This window comes from Tympanuchus pallidicinctus, unplaced genomic scaffold (genome assembly GCF_026119805.1).
Source record: "Tympanuchus pallidicinctus isolate F22 unplaced genomic scaffold, pur_lepc_1.0 scaffold6, whole genome shotgun sequence".
NCBI classification, from domain to species: Eukaryota; Metazoa; Chordata; class Aves; order Galliformes; family Phasianidae; genus Tympanuchus; species Tympanuchus pallidicinctus.
The window spans coordinates 10,735,178-10,759,373 of record NW_026294780.1 but is presented as its reverse complement, the minus strand read 5'-3'; the positions used below and the strand labels follow the sequence as shown (position 1 = coordinate 10,759,373).

General features: G+C 39.4%; 2 protein-coding genes across 3 annotated transcripts in view; one reads left to right on the top strand and one right to left on the bottom strand.

The window, feature by feature from the left end:
* Window positions 1-3,615: 3,615 nt before the first annotated feature.
* Window positions 3,616-13,815, top strand: MFSD9 (major facilitator superfamily domain containing 9). 2 transcript variants are annotated; one of them, XM_052705713.1, is made up of 6 exons: window positions 3,616-3,751; window positions 7,496-7,583; window positions 8,900-8,943; window positions 10,124-10,253; window positions 11,495-11,704; window positions 12,195-13,815. In XM_052705713.1, exons 1-6 carry the CDS (start codon window positions 3,665-3,667, stop codon window positions 12,983-12,985), a joined length of 1,350 nt encoding a protein of 449 aa, XP_052561673.1. In that variant the 5' UTR covers window positions 3,616-3,664; the 3' UTR covers window positions 12,986-13,815. The 2 variants fall into 2 exon arrangements, with proteins under 2 accessions (XP_052561673.1, XP_052561674.1); XM_052705714.1 differs by lacking the exon at window positions 3,616-3,751 and adding an exon at window positions 3,902-3,964.
* Window positions 13,816-15,091: 1,276 nt separating this feature from the next.
* Window positions 15,092-24,196, bottom strand: part of LOC128071758 (sodium/hydrogen exchanger 2-like) — a 39,773-nt gene continuing 30,668 nt past the window's right edge. Inside the window, exons 12-13 of the mRNA XM_052664783.1 lie at window positions 23,258-23,348; window positions 15,092-21,142 (exon numbers count right to left, since the gene is read on the bottom strand). Of these exons, the coding sequence (XP_052520743.1) occupies window positions 20,772-21,142; window positions 23,258-23,348 (462 nt within the window). The 3' untranslated portion in view covers window positions 15,092-20,771. The remainder of the gene's footprint in view (window positions 21,143-23,257; window positions 23,349-24,196) is intronic.

The window sequence follows — 24,196 nt, the reverse complement described above, 5'->3', positions numbered from 1 at the left end:
TGATATCTAAATTATTCCTGACATAATTATTTTATCTTTTAAGCACTAATTGAAATTGAAAGCTATGCAGTCTTAGTTACATTGCCACAGAAGACTCCAGAATGGGAGAATTAGGCCCAGTGTCTGAAATAGTTTCTTCCTTAAAAAAATGCTTAGAAATGCTTTCTAGGTCATTCTGTCTTGCTCACAATTTATAGTTTTGAGGCAGAAAATCAATTAGAAGATTTCTTCCTATATCCCTTAAATCCAAAGATCTTTTCAGAAAGATTTTTTATTAAATGTCTTTAATATTTTCAGAAGCTTCCAAACTCTAGTTCCTTTACACTGCCTCTCAAAATGTTCTGGACCACCAGATTGTAACCTTTTCTACTGGGCTCACTTTGTATATGAAAAGTTGAAAAAGTGACAAATGTTACTGTAACGATCTGAAGCAAAACAGAATGAAATAAGTCATTGTAAGATTTGCTATATTTGATGACAGGTGGTGCATTTTGGTGTCTTGAAATTTCTTATTTGTAACGCAGGAAGGAATTCATGAATATGTTCCATTTACTGCAATGAATTTCTGCAGTTGTCATAGATCTGCCTTACAAAATAATTTTAAGAACTTTATCTGACAATTTATAAGCTTTAAATTTTCTCCCCTGATAAAGGAATGAAGGGATCTTTTTAGAGAACTCTGTTAGATTTTAGATGACTTCCATCAGAGCTTTCACCTTATCTCAGCTTGGAGCACACACAGCTCCAAGTTGGCTGAGGAAGGATAGGTACAGACTACCTCAACTCCTTCCTTAGCAGGAGACAGCATTTGCCACAGCAGATGTTTTTAGTGAAGGACTGCAGATCCTGTATCCCTTTTTCTCATTAGCAAACTGTACCTCAGACATTCTCCCCCAGTGTACCTCTCCGCTCATTCATAATCTGAGGCAAGCTTGAGAAGAGTCAGATGTATAGTAACCTCACTCATAAGATAAGCTTTTCCTGCTATTAAAGCTCATTTTTAGAACCACCTCCCATTATCAAATATTATCCCTCAGTTATACCATAACTAGTCATAACAGTGAATTAGTATTCACACCACATAATTTTGATACTACTGCTGCTTCTAAGTAAGGGAAAAAAAAGTAAGAAACAAGAGGACCATCTAGATGTACTTCTTGAGAGATGAGTTTCCATTCACAACTTCAATCTGGAGACATATCCAAAAATTCTGAATCCACATGCTGTTTTCCATTTCTGAGTGTGTATTGCTTTACTGATTTAATTAAAGAACCATTCAGTAGAAAGTCAAGTATCTTACAGTGAGACAGTTCAAAGGCAACAGAGATCTTTACTATGTTATTATACATTATTATACATTATATGTGTATATATGCATATTATACATTATATATTACACATTTTTTCTTACACATTATGCAAAAAAAGACAGATGCACAACTTTTTAAATAATTTAATTAATCAAGTTTGCCAGTACAAAAGCAGTAAGAAATCTGTTAAAAGAACAGACACCTATATGAGTGGGTTTTTTTGTTTGTTTTTGTTTTGCTTTGGTTTGGTTTGGTTTTGGTTTTGATCCATAACAGTTGGCACTGAAAATGTTATTGAAGCAATCAAAAACTAAGTTCTGTCTGCTTTACAAGCCATTCTGCAATAGGGTAGATGCAAATAGCAGACAAAACTAAAAATCAGTTCTTATTGACAAAAACTTTGGGGCAGCCTAAAGTATTCTGTCCCCATTATATTAGATCATTTGGATCTTCACAATCTGAAGAGAAAGTAGAATTACTAATTGCTTTCTAGACTTGTCGCAGAGGCTAACATTTACAAAGAATCTCAACTTTTTCAGCTGGTCTCAGTTGGGCACCAGAGTCAATCTGTCTTACAATCCACAAACACTATCTAAACCCTCACAATACCTTTTAATCATCCACTTTAATAGTTGACAGCCTTCGGACCATTTCCATTTCTTCCATCAGAGTTGAAGTGACTAAATCAGAATAATAGAGAGCAGACTGACAAAGTAGTGTCAATTCTCACGATACTCTAATACTTCAATACTTCAGTGCATTTTGTTGTATTTCAGAGGAAGTGTATGTAATTGTGATTCTCAGTAATGCTATATCCAAAATTTTAAAAATATCATTATTCTGAGAGAATGCTATTCAAAATGAAAGAGCTAAATGGGGTGAACTGCAAAATATTTCAAGCACTGGGATATCAAACAGCTCAGTTATCTGGGAAATCAATAGCGTCTCTGTCCCTATACATACACTGGGCTATCCTTTCTGGTATCTTATAAATAAGGCACGTATTTAGGAATATCTCTTGCTTTCAAGCTTTTTTTCCTTTTAGCTTAACTATTCAGAACAATGAGGAAAATGACGTACCCTTCTCCCCTTCTCTCCTTCTCCTGTTTTGTGACCTAATTCTGTTGAAGACCTTGTGATACTTATTTCTCATTAAAACATGAGGATAGAACTGAACTTATCCCATTAATCAATCAACAACTGACATTCTCTAATTTTAACTGGTGCTTATGTTTAAAATGTAAACATCATCATCATTTTTCAAAAGCAGCTTCTCAGAGATAATGAAATAATCACTAATCACTAATAATGGGCCCCTCACTACAAGAAAGACATTGAGGCTGAGGACTGTGTCCAGAGAAGGCCAGCAAAGATGGGAAGGATCTGGAGCACAGGTCTTATGGAGAGCAGCTGAGAGAACTGGGATTGTTCAGCCTGGAGAAGAGGAGGCTCAGGGGAGATATTATCACTCTCTACAATGACCTGAAAGGAGGTTGCGGCAAGGTGGGGGGTTGACCTCTTCTCGCATGTAATCGGTGGGAGAGTATGGCCTCAAGTTATGCCAGGGGAGGTTCATGTTGGATATTAGGAAACATCTCAGAAAGAGTGGTGAGGCAGTAGCACAGGCAGCCCAGGGAGGTGGTGCAGTCACCATCCCTGGAGGTGTTCAAGAACCGTGTGGATGTGGCAATGAGAGATGTGGTCAGTGGGCATGGTAAGGGTGGGCTGACAGTTGGACTGGGTGATCTGAGAGGTCTTCCCTAGCCTTAATGATTCTATTCTGATTCTAATTATGTACATTTCAAGAAGAAACTGGAATGCCTACCTTCCCAGGATGTGTCAGTCAGACAGGGCTGCTTCCCATGGAGGGGAGGCAGAATGAGAAGCATACAGATTTAAAAACCATCTTTCTACAGCAGCCAGGAGGACTGCAAAGAGAACCATCACCACTCTGCTAGGGCTTATTTTTGCTTCCAAACCTCCTCTGTTTCTGCTTTGCTCGGGGCCTCGGGCCCTGTGGCGACAGGCACAACGAGAATCTCCCCACAAACACACAAGAAGTGACAGGACGGGCAAATTCCTACAGGTGAGCGGGGGAAGGCAAGGATTCTGAAAGACTCCACAAACTGAAGCGACTTTCCTCCCCCGCCTGAAGGGGAACAAACACAAATTTAGCTGCTGACACAAACATAATCGCTGACACAAACAAAAGGCCCAAGTTACGACAGCACCCTCAACCACCAACCGTTCGTCCCCCCTTCCTCCCCCCGCCATGTTTCCGTCGTTCCCCGGCACTGCGCATGCCCAGCACTGCCGCTGCGGGGTGCTGCGGGCCCGGGGCAGCCGCCGGCCGGATGGAGGAGGATGGATGCCGGGAAGCCGCGACTAGCCCGGCGGCGGCACGGCGCTTCGTGCGCTGTTTGTACGCCGTGGGCTTCCTGGTAAGCGGCGAGCCGGCTGCGTGGAGTGGGCGGACGTGACGGTGAGGGGGAAATCCTTCCTAGCCTCGCATGAGCCGGCCGCGGCGGCCCTGTGGCTCTGGGGCCCTCTGCCGGGGCTCCCGGCGGCCGTCGGAGGGGCCGTACTCGCGGTGGCAGCGGTGGCGGTGGTGGGGGAACTGCGCCGGGCAGCCGTTGGTTCCCTCAGAATCCGAGGTTGGGCAGAAAACGGCCCTGCGGTCCGATCTGGGCTTCCCCTGGGTTCCCCCTTAGCGCTGCTGATGAAGTTACTCCGTTTTAAGGCTCTGACTCCTTTCTGGGGCTTGAATGCTTGTTGCGACAGTGCAGCGTAGCAGTTGGATTTGCCCTGTGACCTTTATATTGGGCGTAAAAACACTCTGCTTTTTTTCAGCCCTTGAACTGATATCCTGAAGTGCTGCATCCAAGTGTGCAGTCCTCAGTACAGGAGAGACACAGACTTGTTGAAGTGCATCCAGAGAAGGGCCACAGAATGGCTAGGGTTGGAAGGGACCTCAAGGATCATGAATTTCCAACCCCCCTGCCACATGCAGGGCCACCAGCCTCCCCATTTAATGCTAGAACAGGCTGCCCAGGGCTCCATCCAATCTGGCCTTGAACACCTCTAGGGACGGGGCATCCACAACCTCTCTGGGCAGCCTGTTCCAGCACCTCACCACTCTCACAGTAAAGAACTTAAATGAAATGAACCAAGGGATGGAACACCTCTCCTATGAGTACAGGCTGAGAGAGCTGAGTCTGTGCAGTCTGGAGAAGAGAAGGCTATGAGGTGGCCTGATTGCAGCCCTCAGTATCTAGAGGAGAACTACAGGAAAGAAGGGGACAGATTCTTTAGCAGAATCTGTGGTGATAGAACAAGGGAAAATGGTCTCAAGCTCAGGGAGGCTAGATTTAGTTTAGATATAAGGAAGATCTCTTTTCTAATGAAGATGGTGAGGCACTGGAACAGGTTACCTAGTGTTGTGATCGATGCCTCACTCCTGGAAATTTTCAAGTTGAGGCTGGATGAAGTCTGAACAACCTGATCTAGCTGTGGATATCTATGCGTGCTGCAAGGGAATTGTACTAGATGGCCTTCAGAGGTTACTTCCAACTCAGGATTCTATTATTCTATCCTACAAAATAATACGATGGACAAAGAGTGTAGTAACAACTTTTGTGTCTTCATACCTCTTCTGTGATACTTTGACATAGAGCATGTAGTACATTCTGAAAGCCAGCAAGAAATGAGCGCAATTTAAAAGTTTAGATTGTGATGAAATGTAATAAAGAGCAACACGTTACCTTTTACACAATCTTCCTGTAGCCAGCAAATGCAGTGTCATTAACGTTTGACATAAGAAATTTTAAATGAGATAACAACCTATTGCAGAAGAATGATTAATAGGTCTTGCACAACCTGCATGCCAGTGACAAGTCCAGTACCACCGATGTGTGTCCTGAGACCTGGACTTTTTAATACCTTTATTCTTGACCCAGGTAAAGTGGCAGATCCACAATCTCTTCACGTTTTCAGATGACATTTCCGTGTGGGGTGCAGTTTAGGACATGGATGCTACCCAAGGGGCACCTGTGGCAAAGAAAGACATGGTTTAGTGAGCATGATGAGATTGGTTGATGGTTGGACAAGACAATCTGAGAGGTCTTTTCCAGCCTTAATGATTATGTGATTCTAGGCAGGCTGAATTGATGGGCTGACAATAGCCTTATGAAACTCAACATGGACAACTACCATGTCCTGCAGTCAGCAAGAAATAACCTTTTCCAAACACAGAGGGATGCCCCGATTGAAAGGCAGTCAGCAGCATCTTGAGCTTTACAAACAAGGAAATGACCTTCCCTCACTCAGTACTTGTCAGAATGCATCTAAAATACTATGCCCAGGAAGGAGTGAGCTTTGAAGGGCCACCAGGATGCCTAGAGAGGTTGCCTTGTGAGGAGAGGCTGAGGGGAGCCTGACAGCAGCCTTTCCTACATGGGTAAGGAGGTTACCAAGAAGATGGAGCCGGCTCCTTAGTGTGGTGCATGGCAAAGGAAAGAGGGACAAAGGTCCTGTATGCAGTCAGAACCTCTCACTGTAATTGCAAGAAAGCCTGCCTCAAAGAATCATAGAATTGCTTGAGTTGGAAGGGACCTTTAAAGCTTATCAGGTCCAACCTCCCTGCAATGAACAGGGATACCTACAGCTAGATTATGTTGCTCAGAGACCTGTCTAGCCTGACCTTGCATGTCTTCAGGGATGGGACATCCACAAGCTCACTGGTCTGTGCCAGTGCCTCACCACCCTCACTGTGAAAAACATTTTCCTTGTATCTAGCTTAAATCTCCTCTCTTTTAGTTAGAAACTGTTTCCCCTAGTCCTGTCACAGCAGATGATGCTAAAAGGTCTATGTGCCCTTCTTCCTTGTAGCTCCTCTTTAAATAATGAAAGGCTGCTATCAGATCACTGTGTAGCCTTCTCCTCTCGAGACTGAACAGCCCTAGCTTTCAGCCTGTCCTTGTAGGCAGGTGAGGTGATCTATCCCTTGGATAATTTTTGTGGCCCTCCTCTGGATGCACTCTAACAGGTCCATGTCTCTCCTGTACTGAGACACAGACACACCTTTTCACATGAGGACAGCCAAGCAGTAGGAAAGGTTGCCAGAGGAGTTGTGCAGTCTCTGTCCTAGAAGATTTTTAGGACAAGACTGGATAAAGCTTGAGGATGTGTACTCAAAGCTTGCCCTGCTGAGAGCCTGACTAGAAACCTGAGATCCCTTCAGTGTGAATTATTGTTATTCCGTGATTCTGTATACTGGTGTATGGAATAGTTTTCTGAGCCCTGATGCTGTTTTACTAACAATTTTAGTAAGCTGTGTGGGCTTTTCACTCATGCTGATATATTTAATGTCCTAATTTCTTGTTTCCATCGTGCGGTACTTAATGATAGACTGCAAGAATTTAGTAACGTGCATTGTTACAGTTACTCTGACTGTGGGTATGCCATGAACAGCTAGCTAGTCTGCTGAAGCTGCAGCAGTCAGTGATAAAAGGTGATCTTGCTTCAGTAGCTCTCTTCTGTAAGGTTCAGCTCTGATAAAGGACTCATGCCGGGAGCACATAGTGAAGGAACTATTGGGTTAATGTGGCTAGCTCAACAAAAGATAAAGTGTCAAAAGAACTGAGTAGAAGATTCGTGTACCTTTCAGGGTGGGTAGTGTCCTTTGCCCTTATACAAAAAGTTTTCTACTTACACTTCATGATATATTTTTTTTATGTTTCTGTCCTTACATTTCTGAAGTTATACAGAAAGCTCAACTTCTTCCTTTCTTCCTCATCCTGGTTGATAGTGAAAATAGTGTAGATTTTCCTTGTACCCAAGCACAGAGTGTTTTAGGTGACAGAAATAAAAAAATATATATTATTTAGATATATATCTTCAGAATGTTTATATGTGCAGGAAGGATGAGTATTAATGTTATAAGTTTCACTCCTCTGTGAGGCAGACCTTTTTTTTATCTTCCTGTGTGGTTTTAATTTTGTCTATTACAGGGTACATTGTAGAGATTGTGACATACCACATTAGCCATGAAGAATTTTCTTTGAATCCTGTACTGATACAGAAGACATTTAAAACTTTTGAAATGCGGACTGACTGTTCTTAAAACAGTTTGCTACCATCTTTACAGAAATCATCACTTATTAAAAATTTTCCTACCTTCTTTTCAGGATTTATTCGGTGTGAGTATGGTTGTTCCTTTAATGAATCTTCACATCAAATCTCTAGGAGCAAGTCATACAGTTGCTGGAATAATAGGTGAGTTGCAATAATCAATTGATTTACCAAAGAATAAGACGATGAGAACTGAAATGTACCTTCCTGTAAATTGGATGTTATAGCATAATTCTTCCTTGCTAGTAGCATGATAAAAAGTAATGCCAAATTCCAAATAGAAATGCTGTGTTTGATGCAGAGATCTATCCAAGCTCACAACCTGTTGGTTGCCAAAAGCAGGTGTCTGGGAAAGTACATTCTTGGAAAGAAGAAGGAAGTCTTACAGTACTTGTACAATACTTGTACAGGTGCTTTTCCAGCTGACCTGGTTTCTTCAGCATCCAAGAATTCACATCTCAGCAACATTGGGAGCCAGAGCTGCTGGTTTTTTTTTTTATTGTTATTTGCAGGCTTTGCAGACAATGTGTCTACAGCTGGTTCTCCTCAGCTTTCCAATGCCCTTGATTGCTTCCAATTCAGTTAAATTCCTTGTAGCTACCTTTTAGCAAAGGTGTTTGTCATCCTTAGAAACTTATTTATCAGTAAATTCTGAAGGTTTGGAATTCTGTCTTAAAATGATGTTAAGTTAAAATTCCAGGATTCTAAGGATCTTATTTATATATTGTAGTACTGTTTATGGTTTGCTGTGATATAGAATTATGGTATTCTTCTTACCTACATGTGGTTGACTTGGGCTTGTTGTTCTTTCTTTCTTTACTTATTTTTATTTTGGATGGGAGCAATTTTTGTGAAATAACTCTGGTTCTGCTCTGAGGTGGTGGCACTTTAAGCACTGATTCATCAAAAATACATTTTCATCTGCTTTGATTTAAACTTGAAAAAAAAATAGATTTTGAGATGTATTCTTATAGATGAAAAGGTTTGGTAGATGTTTCTATGTGCTTGTCTTTTCTGCTTCTCTTCTGTCACTAACTGCAGCTAAACTCAGACTCCCAAATGAAAGAGTAGAGTGTGTGGTTTCTTTAGGGTTTCTGTGGTGCCTTGTAATACGTTGAAGAGCTGAGTGGAAAGTAATTACGGCCTCCCAGTAATGAAATTCTCTTCTGATTCTGAGAAAGGAATCACAAATGCTGAGATATCTTTTGCTTAATGCACCACCCAAAGCAACATCCTTCTGCATTACTAAGTTGTATAAGTTTGATTAGCAGTCGCTTTATTGTGTGCTTTTTCTCCCATTCCTTAAACTATTTCCCTTGCTTTTTAAGCTTCATCCTTTCCTCTTCTTTTAGTGAATTATTCCCAGAATTACTTTCATGTTTTCTCATTTAAAATTTAATGCAGTTTTCATAGAAGAAAATAATAATTTTTACTGTTGGTATTTTACTTGTTTGTTTTAGGATCTCTCTATGGTATAATGCAACTATTTTCCAGCACGTTTGTGGTGAGTTCTAACACTGTGTTTTTAAGTACATTGTCATTTCTATGGATTTTATGGGGGGATCTAATTCTCTATCTCTATTGAGCTGATTCTCAATCAAACACGGTTGTCTCCTTGTTTGTTTCTGTTTTTTTTGTTTTGCTTTATTTTCCAACCTCCCCAGCCTGGTCTAGTATCAAACAGGGAGGTTGGTGGCCCTGCCTGTGCCAGGTGAGTTGGAGATTCATGATCCTTGTGGCCCCTTCCAACCCGGGCCATTCTGTCTCCAATGTAAGCAGTAGTAAAACAGTTCTCTTAATTCAGTAGCCCATCCAGAGAGCAATCTCATGAGTCAGCTCTTTGTAAGCCTGTTACAGAGAGCTTGCTTTCCCTGCTTAATAACCAGTGTCTTGTAATCTCCCATACGGCCTAAGCTCTCATGTCGTGTGTCTTTGAACTTTGTCAAAGCCAGGCATCCTGAAAGCATGCTTTACTTTTGAATACCATAGATCCCTGTGTTTAACCAGGAAAACCTTTAATTTTATCCTGCTATCTCCTGTCTCTCAGGAGAGCAGATTTTGAGCATCTTGTGAAAAAGCCTTTCAGAGTTTGTTCTATAGGACACTTGGGATAATTTGCTTCTCTAATGTGGCATTTTCTGTGAACTGCAAGACCTTTACATACTTCTTGAAAAATCTACTTGCTTCTTGGAATCAAGCTGTTTTATAAACATACTACAGCAAGTTTGCTGTTCTCCCTTCTCATATCTACTTAACTGTTCATCTGCTTTGGGATGACAAACTCCTGTTCCTTTTAGGATGCTTAGCAAGTGTCTGAGCATAGCTACCTAATATTTGTGGTTGGTTGTGCTAATGTGTTTGGAGTACTAGTAATAGTAGTATTTGACGATGTTTATTGCCAGGATTGTGGTTTTTAAAGGGAGAAAGTATTAAAAAAAATAATAATAAAAAAATCCCTCTACATGGCATGAAATAGAGTACAGTTTCAGCAGATGCACTCTCAGCAGGGCAGAACTCTGCTCATCACTTCCAGACTTCATGCACTTAGTAAAGTTGTGTAATAAGCTTATTAAGCTTCTGCTAACAGTCCTTTGAACTTCTTTCTCAGTTTAACTTAGATAAACTGATTGCTCATTGTACGTAGTTAAATGTTATAAAATGTTCTTAATTACCTGTTTTTGAAGGGCTGCTGGAGTGATATAGTAGGAAGACGGTACTCTCTGCTTACTTGTATTCTTCTCAGTGCACTGGGTTACTTCCTTCTTGGAACGTGCACCACTGTGTTCCTGTTTGCCCTTTCCAGAGTCCCTATAGGTGAGTAAACGCTTGGCGTTTTGCAGCTTAAATTTCATGTTGTCTCAGCTTGAGAATTACTACTAGAGAAGTGGTGATATGTAGGTACCGACATAGCATCATCCAGCAGTACCTACTGGACCCTGGTAATAGAGGCATTTCTACAGGTTAAACATTCTTATGATTTTTCTAACAATTGAAATATGTACTCAAACTGTCAAAATTTTTATACCGCTTTAAGCAGCTGAGTTTTGTAGGACTGGAGTGCAGCAATTCCTTGAAAGTTGCAGTTAGTCATTAGAAATACCTGGTATATCTGCTGGAAATCGTGACCTGCTCTCACTAGGCAGAATGGAATTATGAATGAACTGGTTCATTATTGATTTTCTCTTATGCTGATTGCATATTTCGAAGTGATAACTGCAAAATCTGGCTGAAAATTTAGGTCAGCACTTCAATAGAATATGTGCCAAAGCAAGTGTGTTTGCAACACTGAAACTAAGTTTGTGGCAAGGTTTGTATCAATTCTTACAGTAGCTGAATATTTATCATGTATTCTGATATGCTACTTACATATTCTGATATAATAAGCATTGGTTTTACTTGCAACACATTTACAAAAGGGTACTTTTGTGGCCTATGGTCCTGGTCTAGGAACTTTTCATACTGTTTCTTTACTTAAAGAAAAATTGCCAATGAATGATGTGGTTGGTATTTGATTACACAGTAAGTAATGATTTTTAGTTCTAACAGCACTGTGCCTGTGATGGATAGCATAGCTCTGGTCAGGGTGAAGGAATATAAAAGTTTGTGCTATTGCTATTCCCGCAGCACACTTGTCTGCCCACACCAGTCTCTTATAATGCCTTGTAATCCTGGAAATCTCCATACTCAGCAAAGTCATTACAGAGCTACGTTTATAAACAAACAAGCCATTTCTACTCCACCTTTACCCACAGGATCCTATTTTAGAGGCTATGCTATTCCTAGAGTGCTCCAGCACAAGCTTATTTACTTATCCTTCCATGTAGGGTTGGAGGAATGTTCCCTTAAAACAAATGCCTAAATAATTTAGATAGCTACTTCCAAATCCTTGAACAAGCAGGCCCATGATTGTGGCTCAACACACTGCATGATTCTAGCACGAAGAATTTTTGGTCTGTAATATTAATTATAGGAATTGCACAAGTTTTACGTTGATACATCAGATAGCTTACGTGATTTTTAATCTTTTGCATTTTGGGTTTTTATTTATGTTGCAGGTATTTTCAAACACACACTTTCCATCTCTAAAGCCCTGCTTTCCGACTTGGTTTCTGAGAGAGACCGCCCTTTAGTAATGGGCCGTTTCAATGCAGCCTCTGGTGTGGGCTTCATTCTGGGGCCTGTTGTTGGTGGCTACCTTACGGAGTTGGAAAATGGCTTTTATCATACGTCTTTCATCTGTGCCTCTATCTTCCTTTTGAATGCTGGTAGGTTTTGTATCTTTTTTTGCTCCGCTCTTGTGTATTTATGCTGTTTGTAATACCCGGAATTTGTAGTGTTTCTTATATTTGGCATACATGTTTTGTATTATGAATACACGGCTGTTGAGAAGAATAGGAATTTTGAAGCAGATAACCTCCAGTTGCTTCTCTGTTAAATTATTTATATTGCTTTTACAAGCATGGGAATAGGAACTTAAGTGCTCAAAAATGACAACTGAAAATCAGAGTTTTGGCTTCAGCCCTTAGGTTTGCATGCTGTGTGTTGTCTCAGTGCTTTCCTTCCTTGCTTTCATTGCATTTGAAGTTGAACTGTGAATAACACTACATGTAATCCTTGTAATTTTTTACAGTGATTTTAAAAAAGTATTTTAAACTTTGTTTTTTACACTCTGTAAACTGTTACCATCAGACTAATGGGAAACCGTGTAAAAATTATGCAATTAAATGCAATCAACTAATATTTTTGTCTGTATAGGTCTTGTCTGGATGTTACCCTGGAATGAAGAAAACATTGTCAACAAGAAACATGAACATGGCAAGAAAAGGACAGACAATTCCTCAGCAAAAAGAGATCGTGACTCGCACTTGAAACCAGTAACTAATGGAGCTATGGTAAATGATGTGCCTTTCCAGTCTCCGTGGGTCCAAATTACAACAGTGCTGAAGAGGATTAAAGAAATTGCATCATCTGATTTGTGGGATATATTTTTAATACGGTTACTGATGTCTGTTGCTATACTGCTGTACTACAGTAATTTTACTCTGGCTTTGGATGAGAGATTTGGGGTGAAACCCCTGTTCTCTGGATACCTAATGAGCTATAGCAGTACACTTGGAGTTCTGGCTGGTTGTCTTCTTGGACCAATAACAAGACTGTATCAGCACAACACTTACAGACTTCTGTTGCACTCTAGCACTTTTACCTGCGTGTTGATTCTTCTGTATGCATCAGCACCTGGCATGTGGATGGTCGTTTTGTCTTCCACATTCTTAGCCTTTTCTACTACTATAGGTCGTACTTGCACCATTGACCTTGAATTGACCATTGGTGGCAATGAGGCCAGCGGTACACTCCTGGGTGTTGGACAGTCTGTGACATCAGTGGGACGTATAATTGCCCCACTCCTTTCTGGAATTGCTCAGGAATTCAGTCCCTGCGGCCCTCCAAGTCTGGGGGTTGTCTTAGCTTTAATAGCTATTCTCATAATGAACATAAACAAGCAAAAATATTGTAGTAGTGGAAATGTTAAGTTAAAAAATCAGTAATAGCTGCAAATTTGGATTGCACGGATGTATTTTACAGAAGAAGCACAGTGAATCAACCAGGGTTGATACATACACCTGCCAGACCTGTACAGTAGGAACAGGATCATTTAAGAGGGCCAATTTTGTTGATGCAGAGACAAGTATATATATACACACATAGAAATAAATGCTGCAGGACAGTTGTCTTTCTGAACTGGGACCACTAGAATTCTTACAAGAGGGACAAGTGTTAATGTATAGCACTGGCTGGGTTTTTTTAAGAACTTTCAACTTTCTTGGAGGGAATAGAAGAATGACTTACATACACAGATGCTGTTTGTAGCTGATTTTGAAACAGAATTTAGACTGATATCTTGTAAAATGTACAGACAAGTTAATTTGTGTTATTTAATTAGAGGTGAGCTTTTATTATTTTATCAGGAAAATTTGGATGATAACTTACCAGGCTTAATTTCTTATGCTGTGGTCTGTTGCCATTTTCTGCTGTGACAATAGATAATTAACAAGATGTTTGTTTATATGATTTTGTTGAGTGTACATTGTCTTTGAAATTTAAGGTAGCCATCTGGCCTTGATTACCATCTTTCCCAGGCAACAGATTTGGATGTATGCTAATTTTGTATTAGCAAGCTTAAAATGGACAATTTTGGAATAACATGGAGTCATTCAGACTGAAACTGAGACTGAACCTAAACTTTACTGAAACTTGAACTGCTAGTTCGTGTTTAGTGATAACTTTACTGAGAAACTTTGTCATAAATTATCTTCTAATGCTTCCTGTGCAGTTTTCCTGCCTTCATTTTAAGAATAAATTTGCTTCTCAAGTCTTTTGATTGACTGTTCAAGATGTGCTGGAGAAACTAGCAAGAGTTCAAAGGTGACTTTGAGTAAATACATTCTCTCTCATCTCTGGAGGCATAGGTGACATTTTAGTGACAGGACGAAAAATATTTATATTTCAGTCTTTGTCTGAGCTGCTTAAGTAATGACTTTACTCTCAGAGCTGTAGTGAGAGTTGTAGTACTTTGCAACTTTGCTATTTGTTGTTCAAGCACGTATTGCTCACTAGTCGCTGTTTGAATTTGTTTTGAAACATACTTTGCACTGGTGATGTTCCATGCACTTTTTCTAAAACTGCTTGAAGCTACCATCCACTATGTCGAATTTTGCATTAATAACCATTTGGCTGTCTCCCTCAACACATCTGTGCAAATGATGTTGCTACTTCAAGAGAGTCACAGGTAATGTTCTGCACTTCCTTCTTTTTCCAGTGCCTGAGATTGTGTCAGTCTTTGTTGAAACCTCAGTCATTTCAGTGATGCCACCATGAGAATATAGAGAACTCTCAGTTAATTTTATATGTTGGCATAATAAATGTTTTATTGCTGCTATGATTTCAGTAGCTATCATCATAGATAATTACTGCAATGATCTATGTTGAATTTACTAGAGGAACTTGAGGCATTTTTAAGTATGTTATCTCCTTGTTTTGCTTGGCAGATGCTTCAAAACATTCTCACCCAACATTTCCTATCCTCTTTCAATCCATGTTATCAAATAGCAACTAAAACTATCCTTCTGTAAACCAGGGTTTTCTGTTTTGCAACTGTAGCAAAAGTTAAAAGGGAAGGTGGGGAATTTCTCAAAAATAAACATATTTGAAAGATTTAATAATTGTTATTATGCTTATTGGTTATACTAGGTAACATTTTAGAGTTGCTGCACTGTTTAAAGCTAAACTCTGTAAACACCACAAAATACAGCTTTACTGTAAAACTCCCGGAATGTTACTTTACTGCTTATAAAAGCTTCAAAGCCTACACATTTAATGTTTTTGTTTGAAAAGTAGGTCTCAATACACATTAAATAAAAATGAAATTAATATTTGCATTGAGAAACCTTTAGGAGGTTGTGATCTCAGGGACATTACAAGTAATGCTACAGAACAAAAGGTTCTTAATTGTAGGCCAAAATAAAGTTCTGTGCAAACATTTCTTTGGAAAGCCTCAGTTACAGAAAAGTTGCACTATTTTATTTATTTACTTATTTATTATTTAAGGAAAAGTAATAAAATGAAGTTATGATCTACTTTTATCATTTTGTCACTGTTTTTTTGGTTTTTTTTCACTCTGCTGAAACTATGGTGTGAAATACAAATGGTCAGTTTAAAAAGGTGCAAATTTTTTTTTTCTTTGTGGTCTAATTGTTACTTATAATAATAAACTTTTCACATAAAAGGTGAAGGAGCCCTAGGATTCAACCAAGAAGTCACCTGACAGTAAATGGAAAAGAAGAAAGAAAGGCAAAGAATGAACTCACCAGTTTTGAGACGGGATGCTGAAAGCTAGCATTCCTAGTGTGTGGAGACCTCATTTAAATCCCTTGTGTTGTCTCTTGGTTGCCATGATAAAATTCAGCAAGATGAGTAAGTGCCATCCCTGGAGGAGAAGGTGTGACTCCTCCCTTGAAGCTGAGGGAAGAGAAGCTGCAGCTGTTTGGGGCTACACTGAATTACTCAGCAGTTTCTTGAATCCAGTTCTGGGATCTCAAGATTCCAAAGCAGAGATCTAATTATGGACTAAAGGTGTGTGTCTTTAGGGGGAATGTTCAACCTTGAAATAACTGCAAAATGAGGTTTTTCCCTTGCTCACTCTTTGAATTAGTTTTCTCAGATGTGTTGGTTGTGGTTCTGTTTATCATTTGAAATTTTCACTTTTTTAGCACTTATCTTCACGATCAGCTGACGCTGAAGGAGCTGCATATAGAGTGCAATAATTTTTCTGTAAAATAACTGATGGGTTATGAGAGATACTCAATTTGTTATTTTCTACATAAATAAATATATTTTGCATTTTGGTTACTGTTTCATACACTCCAACAGATACTTTTTGAACACTTACAAATAGCTGTGCAGGAATCTTGCAAGGCAGTTATTTGTGGCCTGAATTTTGAGAATCAACCTATTTTGAGTGGAGCTCAGATCTCTTCCCTATGCGAAATAAAATAGCTAAGGGAGCTTTTTTTTTTAAAGGTAAGCTTTGAAAACCTCATAGTTCAACCTACAAGGAGGAATTAAGATACATTTTCAGTTATTTTTAACTCAATATTAGCATCTAGGAGTTATTTCTGACAAAAGCTTTGGAACAGGGACTGTTCTTCTCTCAAATGTAGTAAACAGAAGATTTTGGAAATGATGTAAAATAATAACGAAATAACTTGCAGTATTTAAAATGAATTTACCTTCTTGCTTCCAAAGTTTACTTCTTGAAACAAAACCTTTTGTAATGAGAATGTGGGTTCAATTCACAACATACAAATGCAAAGCCCAGCACATTTCAGATAAAGAAATGGAGTAATCCCCATAACTGTTGTATTCCCTCCTCTGTTTACTCACTGATATCCTGTTGAATGTTACAGGACGCAGAGGCTTCCAGAGCTTCCACAATCACTCCTGTGTGCCTGTACAGGAAATGCATCAGTACTTGCCTTAGAAATGATGCTAACCCAATATCCGTTGTGTTGTCCTATTAGAAAACTGCCTAGCACCTGCAGGAGGAATTCTGATGAAGTTAACTTTCAAGCAGTGCAGCACAGTATCCAAGAGACACTTAACAAACCCAAATCTGATCATCTTTCAAATGCTGAGGTATTTTTAAATGTTTGCAGGAGAATCAAGCTGAAGCTACCATATATTTTTATTAACAATTTTGATTTTTTTTTCAAGTAGCTTCCTGTTTAACTGGCCATCTAACAAGCCAAGAAGGATTTTAAACCTTTTAAGTGTCCTAAGACAGCTTCCTCATGGTGGTTCACACAATTGACAGTGTCAAGCACAGCTACAGCTTTATCTAGAAAGTACAAATTACATCACAGTATGCTAAATCACTTTAGGACTGTTAGTCCTTTCTCTCCAGAATTTAAATAGCACCTGAATAAGGTGAGTTAGGTAGCCTATGACTTACCTCTCTATTGTGTTCTATAGCAGATCCTCTTTCTACTGCCTGGACTTGATACCTCCTGCATTTTATTTGCCAGGCTACTCCTCCAGTCTATTGTTGGCCTGGCTGGCACGGTGTATAGTAGTGTTACTATACACTGTATATAGTATTAAAACACAGCCAGTATAGCTGTGCTGTAAGCATGTTCAAAAGCACAGTTTTATAGAATCAGAGCTCTTGAAGTACAAAAAGCATTCCTCTAGCTGATTTCAAGATCTTTCATCTTCTCTTCAGAAGCCGAGAGAAGTTGGCAGAACAATTCTGAGAATGGTGACCAGCTGAAAAACTACTTGCAGTGTCAGCCTTAAAATGTTGCTGGTGTTTGGATCTGATGAACTTGGCATCTCTTGAAAAAGCTGATACACTGTGTTTACTTCCAGAGATCCTAAGGCACTATTCAGAATAGCATGCAGAATAGCATGTTATTTTGGCCAAATTTTCAACCTAGTTTGTTCCCCTATGTTATTTATATGTAGCTTCAACAGAGGATGTTCTCAAGTTGCTAGATTGTTAGGCAGCATGGTCTTATTTAACAAAATACCTGTGCTTTCAGTGGACCTTGCATTACAATTTACTACCAGGTAACAAAGCCCTTAAAATCTGGTCTCTTACAGCAAATTATTATTGCTTTCATTGTCACATATCTGGTTAGAACAGGTAACTGGTGTCTGTCTACACTCTAGCCTTTGCTTTGCCACTTTTCTTATCCTAATTACTTCCAATTTCAAATTCAGCAGCTGAATTTCAGAATCTCAGAAAGGGCTTACACAATGTATTCTCTGTGTTCTCATCCCTAAAACTGGACAGCTGGGAATTTACAAGGCAGTAAAATATTGATAATACAGATTTCGCTGAGGAGTCCATCTGCAAAAAACAACAACAAAAAAACAACCCCTGTGGATTTCACTGCTGAAGATGTGTTTTTCCAAAGCAAAAAACGTTCCCAGTCAATACATGATTTTCCCCATCAGATGGTGCTCAAGGACAGATTTATTGGGCATCTCGTTCTCTAGCAGGAAAACTTTTCTTTGCTACAACCTTAAGGAAAAATCTCCTCCACAAGCTGAAGCTTGATGGACACTTTAGGAAGAGCCGGAAGTGCTACTGAATTTGTTTTCCTTTTTCAGGGAAGTAAAAGAATAAGGAAGAGACAAACTTCAAACATGAGACTTAAATGAGAGCAAGAGCTGAATGAGATGGACTACCTGGGACATAGCCTATATCACTTGCTGTTCTCTTTGTTACTGAAATTCAAATGCCCAGGGAAGCAGCTTCTGTAGGTGACTAGCTCTGGACCAGCAGCTGCAGAAAAGAGCCTGAAAAGGATGTGATAAGCAGCAGAAGGGAAGGGAGAGAGTACCTGGGAGGGGTGCAAGCCTCAGGAGACCCGTGATTCTGCTTCACAGTGAGAGATTTGCCTTACTGCTCATCTTCTATGGCTTTCAAAGTGTTTTGAAAAAGTCTTGGTGTGTTTTGAAGCACCAAGAGCTTAGGACCCTATTACATCAAACATCCTCTAACTTTGTGCTTTTGCTATGGAGAACCTAGTTTTAAGTAGCAATGATCCAAGCATATGCTGCATTAACGGGCGACAAGCAAAGCTGTCAGGTTCCTGAAACCCTCATTCACTGTTTAAAATTATGCCAACAAATCCAACAACAATTCTTAAAATAAGACATCGTTCCCCAGACACAAGTCAATTTATCATTAACAGCGTATGAAGGAGAAGCTCTGCAGGGAACTAACTGAAGGTTGATGTGCAACATTTTGTATTTATTTGGTCAGATTTCAGGTGGGTCTGCTATAAAACACCTAACCTAAACAGTCCAATCTGCAAAGAAGTTTCAATAATGAAATCCAAATTCAAGGCCTCTTTCTTATTCAATCATTCTGTCAGTAACAGTGACAAAGTGCTTGCTGACAACTTTACAGCTGAAACATATTTTCCATGTAGAAAGACAATCACATTTGATTTTAAAGCTTATTAGCTTGTTTGAGCCCAGTTTTATTCCCAAACAGGAGGTGACCGTTAAAGGGTAGATAAGTAACGCTTTCCACAAATTTTTTTTGAGAATAGCCATGAATATCTGACCAAGATTCCTAGGGTTGACCTAGCCATCTCTCCACAGCTTAAAGTTTGCATTTGGCAGAAATTACATACTTGGAACACAGTAAAACAATTAAAAGACATGAGCCAGTAAAAGACATTAGGCAAATTTGGCATTTCAAATACGTACATGAAATGAATATCTTGGAATAGCTGTTTAGTCATCATCCCTTTTTAAGCTCATTTACCATCCCTGCCCACAAATTTTTTCATAGAAATCTACCTTGTGATTTTAAAAGCAAATTCTGATTTTTAATAGTCCTCTCAAAAGAAGCTTAAATAAAAAAGTGAATCTTATTGCTCACAGATTTAGAAATGTGCTAATGAAAAATTATGATTTCACAGTGTACATTCTCAAATGAAAGTTACGAATCTTGTAACAAGAAGAATTAAAATGATTTCTGCATTGTGCTGAAATGTGTATCTGTGCTGAAGCAAGCTCAAAACTTAGGATAAAGTGGGACAGAAAGTGCAAATTCCTGAGACCTATTAAGTATCATTTATTTTAATGCATCCTTCCTACCCATGTGTTCTTAAGTGACTGCTATTTATGCTGGGATGAAGAAAGTCTGCGTTTCTTATGAGCGCTATTAAGGTGCACAGTGACTGCAACTGATTCCAGAGCCCCTGGAGTGCTACTTTTTCTGTACAAACAAATCAGTGGGAGAGAAAGAAAGGATATCCTTCCCCTTTTATAGATGAAGAAATAAAAAGAAAATAGGATCACAAGCACGAGGGAAGGAGCTTTCTTGAGTCTCAGTGGTCCCTGACTCAAACAGGACACCGCTCAGTTTCCTATGTGCAGAGCTCCACAACTATTCTACTGCCATGTTTGCATTGCAAAGATGCTAAGGTGCAAAAAGCAATCTTGAACAGGAGAACTAGTTATCTACCTGAAGTTTCCTATTTTAGGGCTTCTGGTATACCTTTAGGTACCCTCAGCTCTTACTGACATTAGTGACAATCAAAGTCATTTAGATTTCCCTTGGTGATTTTCAGTACCGTTTTAAAAGCTACATATTGGCAAAAATTCAGAAACTAAAAGTTCAAGCTATTCAGGTCTTGTCTTTGTTGCAACTTCTATGAACCGTACATGCAATTCTCCTCCTATAGCTTGTTCCTTCTCTTCTTCCTCTTTTCCACATCATGGCTCTTCAAACAAATTGGGCTTCAGGAATATATTTATGCTTCTTACAAAGTCTATATGATAGGTGCATTGTGCAATTTTCAGTGTTACTCATATTAATGCTCTGGTCAAAACAAATATCATTTGATCATAAATAAAATTTGAAATGACACAGATTTCTGCAAAGAATCCCTTCATCACTGGACTTTCAACAGTGATTTTCACTGGATAGCTGGGTATTGAGCCTGCATGATTTGGTTCCACGAGATGATGTGATAAGGCACATTTCCATCCTATTTAATAGTGGAAATAATGTAATCAAAGCATTGCCATAAGTTATCTATAAAATAGATTTTTTTTTATGTCTTCAGTTTTGCAATTGCTGCAGTATTCCTTTCACTTAGTTAATGGCATTGGCTTTACCCAAATGGAAATGCTTAGATCCATATTGAAGTTTGTCTTCTCTTTAATGGATCCCATCGTCTGATCAGATAGTTTAGAATCTGAGTATGGTACATCCATGGTTTGATATCAACAGTTCAATCTTTGCTATGTTCAGTATGGCTGGTTCTCAGGCTTACTTCTCTGCCTTTCCCCTTGTGATGCCTGCCTAACTAATCGTGGTGGTGGCACAGGTCTTGCCAACCCATGGTCTGCAGTCAAATCTTCCCTGCTCAAAGTGCCAAATCTTGGTCTTGTCAGCAGCGGCTGCCTGAACCCAATGGATGGCTGAGGCAGGCTGCCTGGCTCCTGCTGCTCTCCTTGTCCATTCTGGCTTCCATCAACTTCATTCTTCCACTCCATGCTAAACTCAGAGGGTGGCCGCTGCTGTCTCAGTCTCTGCTCTCTCAAGATTTTTCCTGCTCTGGGTCTTAAATTGAGCACTGTAGTAGTGGCATCCATTTCAGAGTCACTGCTGTCACCCACTGTTAATTGAAAACAAAATAAAGATTTTAGCTGTGAAATGTTTGTGTTTCAGGAATACTCATACAACAGCACACTGAGCAGCAACAGCCATAGTAAAAAGGTTAACTGGGTTTCTTAAATTCATTGCTTTGAGATTAGGCCTGGCATCAAACACTGTAAGATTTGACTTACAAACATCCCTTTCCTCAAAACAGTGACATTTAGAAATCTTCCACTGTCAAAGGGTGCTACTCTTTTTAAGCTGACATTTCCCTAAGCTTTTCAGATCTGTCAGGACATGGAATAAATGGAATACACCTGACCCTGAGTTACTTAGGGTCTAGTACCTAGTGGTGCCTAAACAAGAGAAAGAAATGAGATTTTTTTATCCTCACATAACAAGCCTAATCTGAGGCATTTCCAGAGACTCTAGAAAAACTGGGCTTTGGAAAAGAAGTATCAATGCTTGACCAAACAAAGGAGGGCAATTGACCAGATGAAAGGAAACATCCCATCCTTAAGATGCCAGAATGTACAGTATCAAAGGACAACCACTGTGCAAATCTCAGCTTGCCACAGACTCCTTCACCTGCTTGCAGCAGAGTAGAAAATGCCAAGGGAAAGCTGGGATAATCATTTAAGGAATGCAGTGATCACTATCAGGTAAACTAAGCTGGGAACAATCAGGCTGTGTAGATGTGCAATATGTTTTTGCAGCAGACTAAGAAGCACAGAATATCCCAAGTTGGAAGGGGTCCACGAGGATCATGGAGTCCAAATCCTGGTTCCACACGGGATCACCCAAAATTCAAATCCTGTGTCTGAGAGCAGTGTCCAAATGCTTTTTGAGCTCTGGCAGCTTGGGGCTGTGACCTCTGCCTTGTTTCAGTGCCCAACTACCCACTCAGTGAAGAACCTTTTCCTTCTTTTTAATTGACCAATACCTTCAACAAAACTGGCACGTTTCAGTCACTCAATATTGATGTTAAGAATTATTTATGAATGACTCAAATTTGTTCTCAGATTTAAGTCAGATATGGATTTCAAACAAATCAAAGCAAAGAATAGCACATTGTGCAACTGTCATAAGCACAGCTTCCATTAGTAGCCTGCATATTATTTCTTTTTAAAAGGTGAGAAAGAGGTCAACAAAACGTATCACCACATAGTTATCCATTCACCCAGATAATTTTATATCAAGGAAGGTCTTCATCAGATTATGTTTGCAGGCTTTTTTCCTCCTAGATATATCAAACTGTACATTTTTTTGACAATCGAATAATCTAGAGGCACATTTCCTCTTTAGTATTTAATGCTAGGTGACAGTAGGTGACCTCTGTAGACATAAATACAGAATAAAAGACATCCTGCACTCAGGAGAGCAAAGATTTAATTAGCAACAGACAAAGACATAGTCTATTGCTAAATTAATTTGGAAGAGTAGGAAATTAATTGGTCTGGGGTGTGGTCAGGGAATTTTAGTGAGTGTGTAGAGATTTAATCCCATCAAGAGACTGTTCCTGTTCATGGCATAAGCATGGTCATGCAAATGGTAACAAGCAAAAGTAATGTACAAAACTAATCAAACTTTTCACATCAGATAGTTGCATTCTTCTTAATTTTTATTTTTATTTTTTAATTTTATAATTCAAGAACTCCAAAATGACACATTAGTGAGTTTAGGCATTAAAAAAAAAAGACATTTAGGTTGTTAAGCACAGAATTTTGAAAATTTCTATGTGAGATCTATATATCACTAATCACATACTCATTTTCCTGACTGTTTTGGTTCTCAGGGCACTGCCTACTCTGACCTCAGTGAGAAAAGAAACCACATAGGGTCATAATCTAAGAGGTAGATTTGGATATTATCCAATAAAGATACAAAGAATCAGCAATTCTGGTACAAATGTTTTAGGCTAAGGACTCCACAGGACTGTTTGTTGGGACATTTATTCACCATAAAATACCTGTTTTAGTACAAGTGCTAGAAAAATTCTAGCCCTTGCAGATAAAGTAGTTCATATCTTTTAGAAATTGAAATACTAATTCCTGTACATCATCCCTGGAAAAACCTTCCTTTTATGTAGGCAAAATGAGTGCAGCACACAAGAGGGCAAAAAATTTTCCATTACCTCTGGAAGATGTTTTGTTTCTCACACGTAGTTTCTCTGGGAGCTTAGTGTTTTTAGGAAGTGAAAGAAATCTTTTTGTATTTGCAGCAGCCTGTGCAAAGAATAACAGAATCATTAAGACACAGCAGACTGAAGTACTTGCATAATGCATGTTGAGATACACAGCTGAGGCTTGAATAGGCTTACGTAGCTCAAGGGCTCGCAAGTAGTTTGGGATTAGCTAATATGTGATCTTTTATTACATACTCAAGTTAACACTTACTGCTGGTTGAGGTCTTTACTAACTAAGGTAAGGACTGAGTAATCTCAAGCAATTCAATCAAAGCAAAACCTAGTGCTATGCCCTCTGAGATCAGAGTTAATAAATGTATGCTCTCAGACTCTAGCTTTACCTGCACAGGTTTTTCAGTGGAAGGCAAACATAGCTTCATTTTGTGCAGTTCTGTTTTGGAACTTTATTACTCAGCTGGAAAAATTAGGCTGAGACTGAAGCTCGGGCACAAAAGCTAATCTGTATTCTACCCCCACAAATGTTTTATACATACAAATGACTTTACACAGTTGATTAATCACGCTCAGGATGATGGGGAAGCTGGGCACCAGTGTGACTGTTTACCAGCACAGGTCACAGAAGCCTTGTTTTCCCAAGTTTAAACTCTGCAGTCTCTAGGTGCAGAGTGCACCTCATGCTTCCTGGAACATATGAGGTTTTTTCCAGGACAGGACCATTCTTAAAAATTTAGAAATTTCTTAAGGGTATCCTTCCTTTGATGATCAGAGGGCTGCAGCACCTCTCCTACAAGGAAAGGATGAAGGACTGGGATTGTTTAGCTTGGAGAAGAGAAGGCAGACCTCATGGCAGCCTTTCAGTAATCTAAGGAAGCATATGAACAGGAGGGGGAATGGCTGTTTATGAGGGTAGATAGTGATAGGACAAGG

What these genes read in the sequence shown, in the direction of transcription:
- MFSD9 (XM_052705713.1), top strand. Translation starts at nt 3,665, where the DNA reads ATGGAGGAGGATGGATGCCGGGAAGCCGCGACTAGCCCGGCGGCGGCA. An exon ending in TGTACGCCGTGGGCTTCCTG is followed by an intron (nt 3,752 to 7,495) that starts GTAAGCGGCGAG and finishes CCTTCTTTTCAG; the next exon opens with GATTTATTCGGTGTGAGTAT. An exon ending in CCTTTCCAGAGTCCCTATAG is followed by an intron (nt 10,254 to 11,494) that starts GTGAGTAAACGC and finishes TTTATGTTGCAG; the next exon opens with GTATTTTCAAACACACACTT.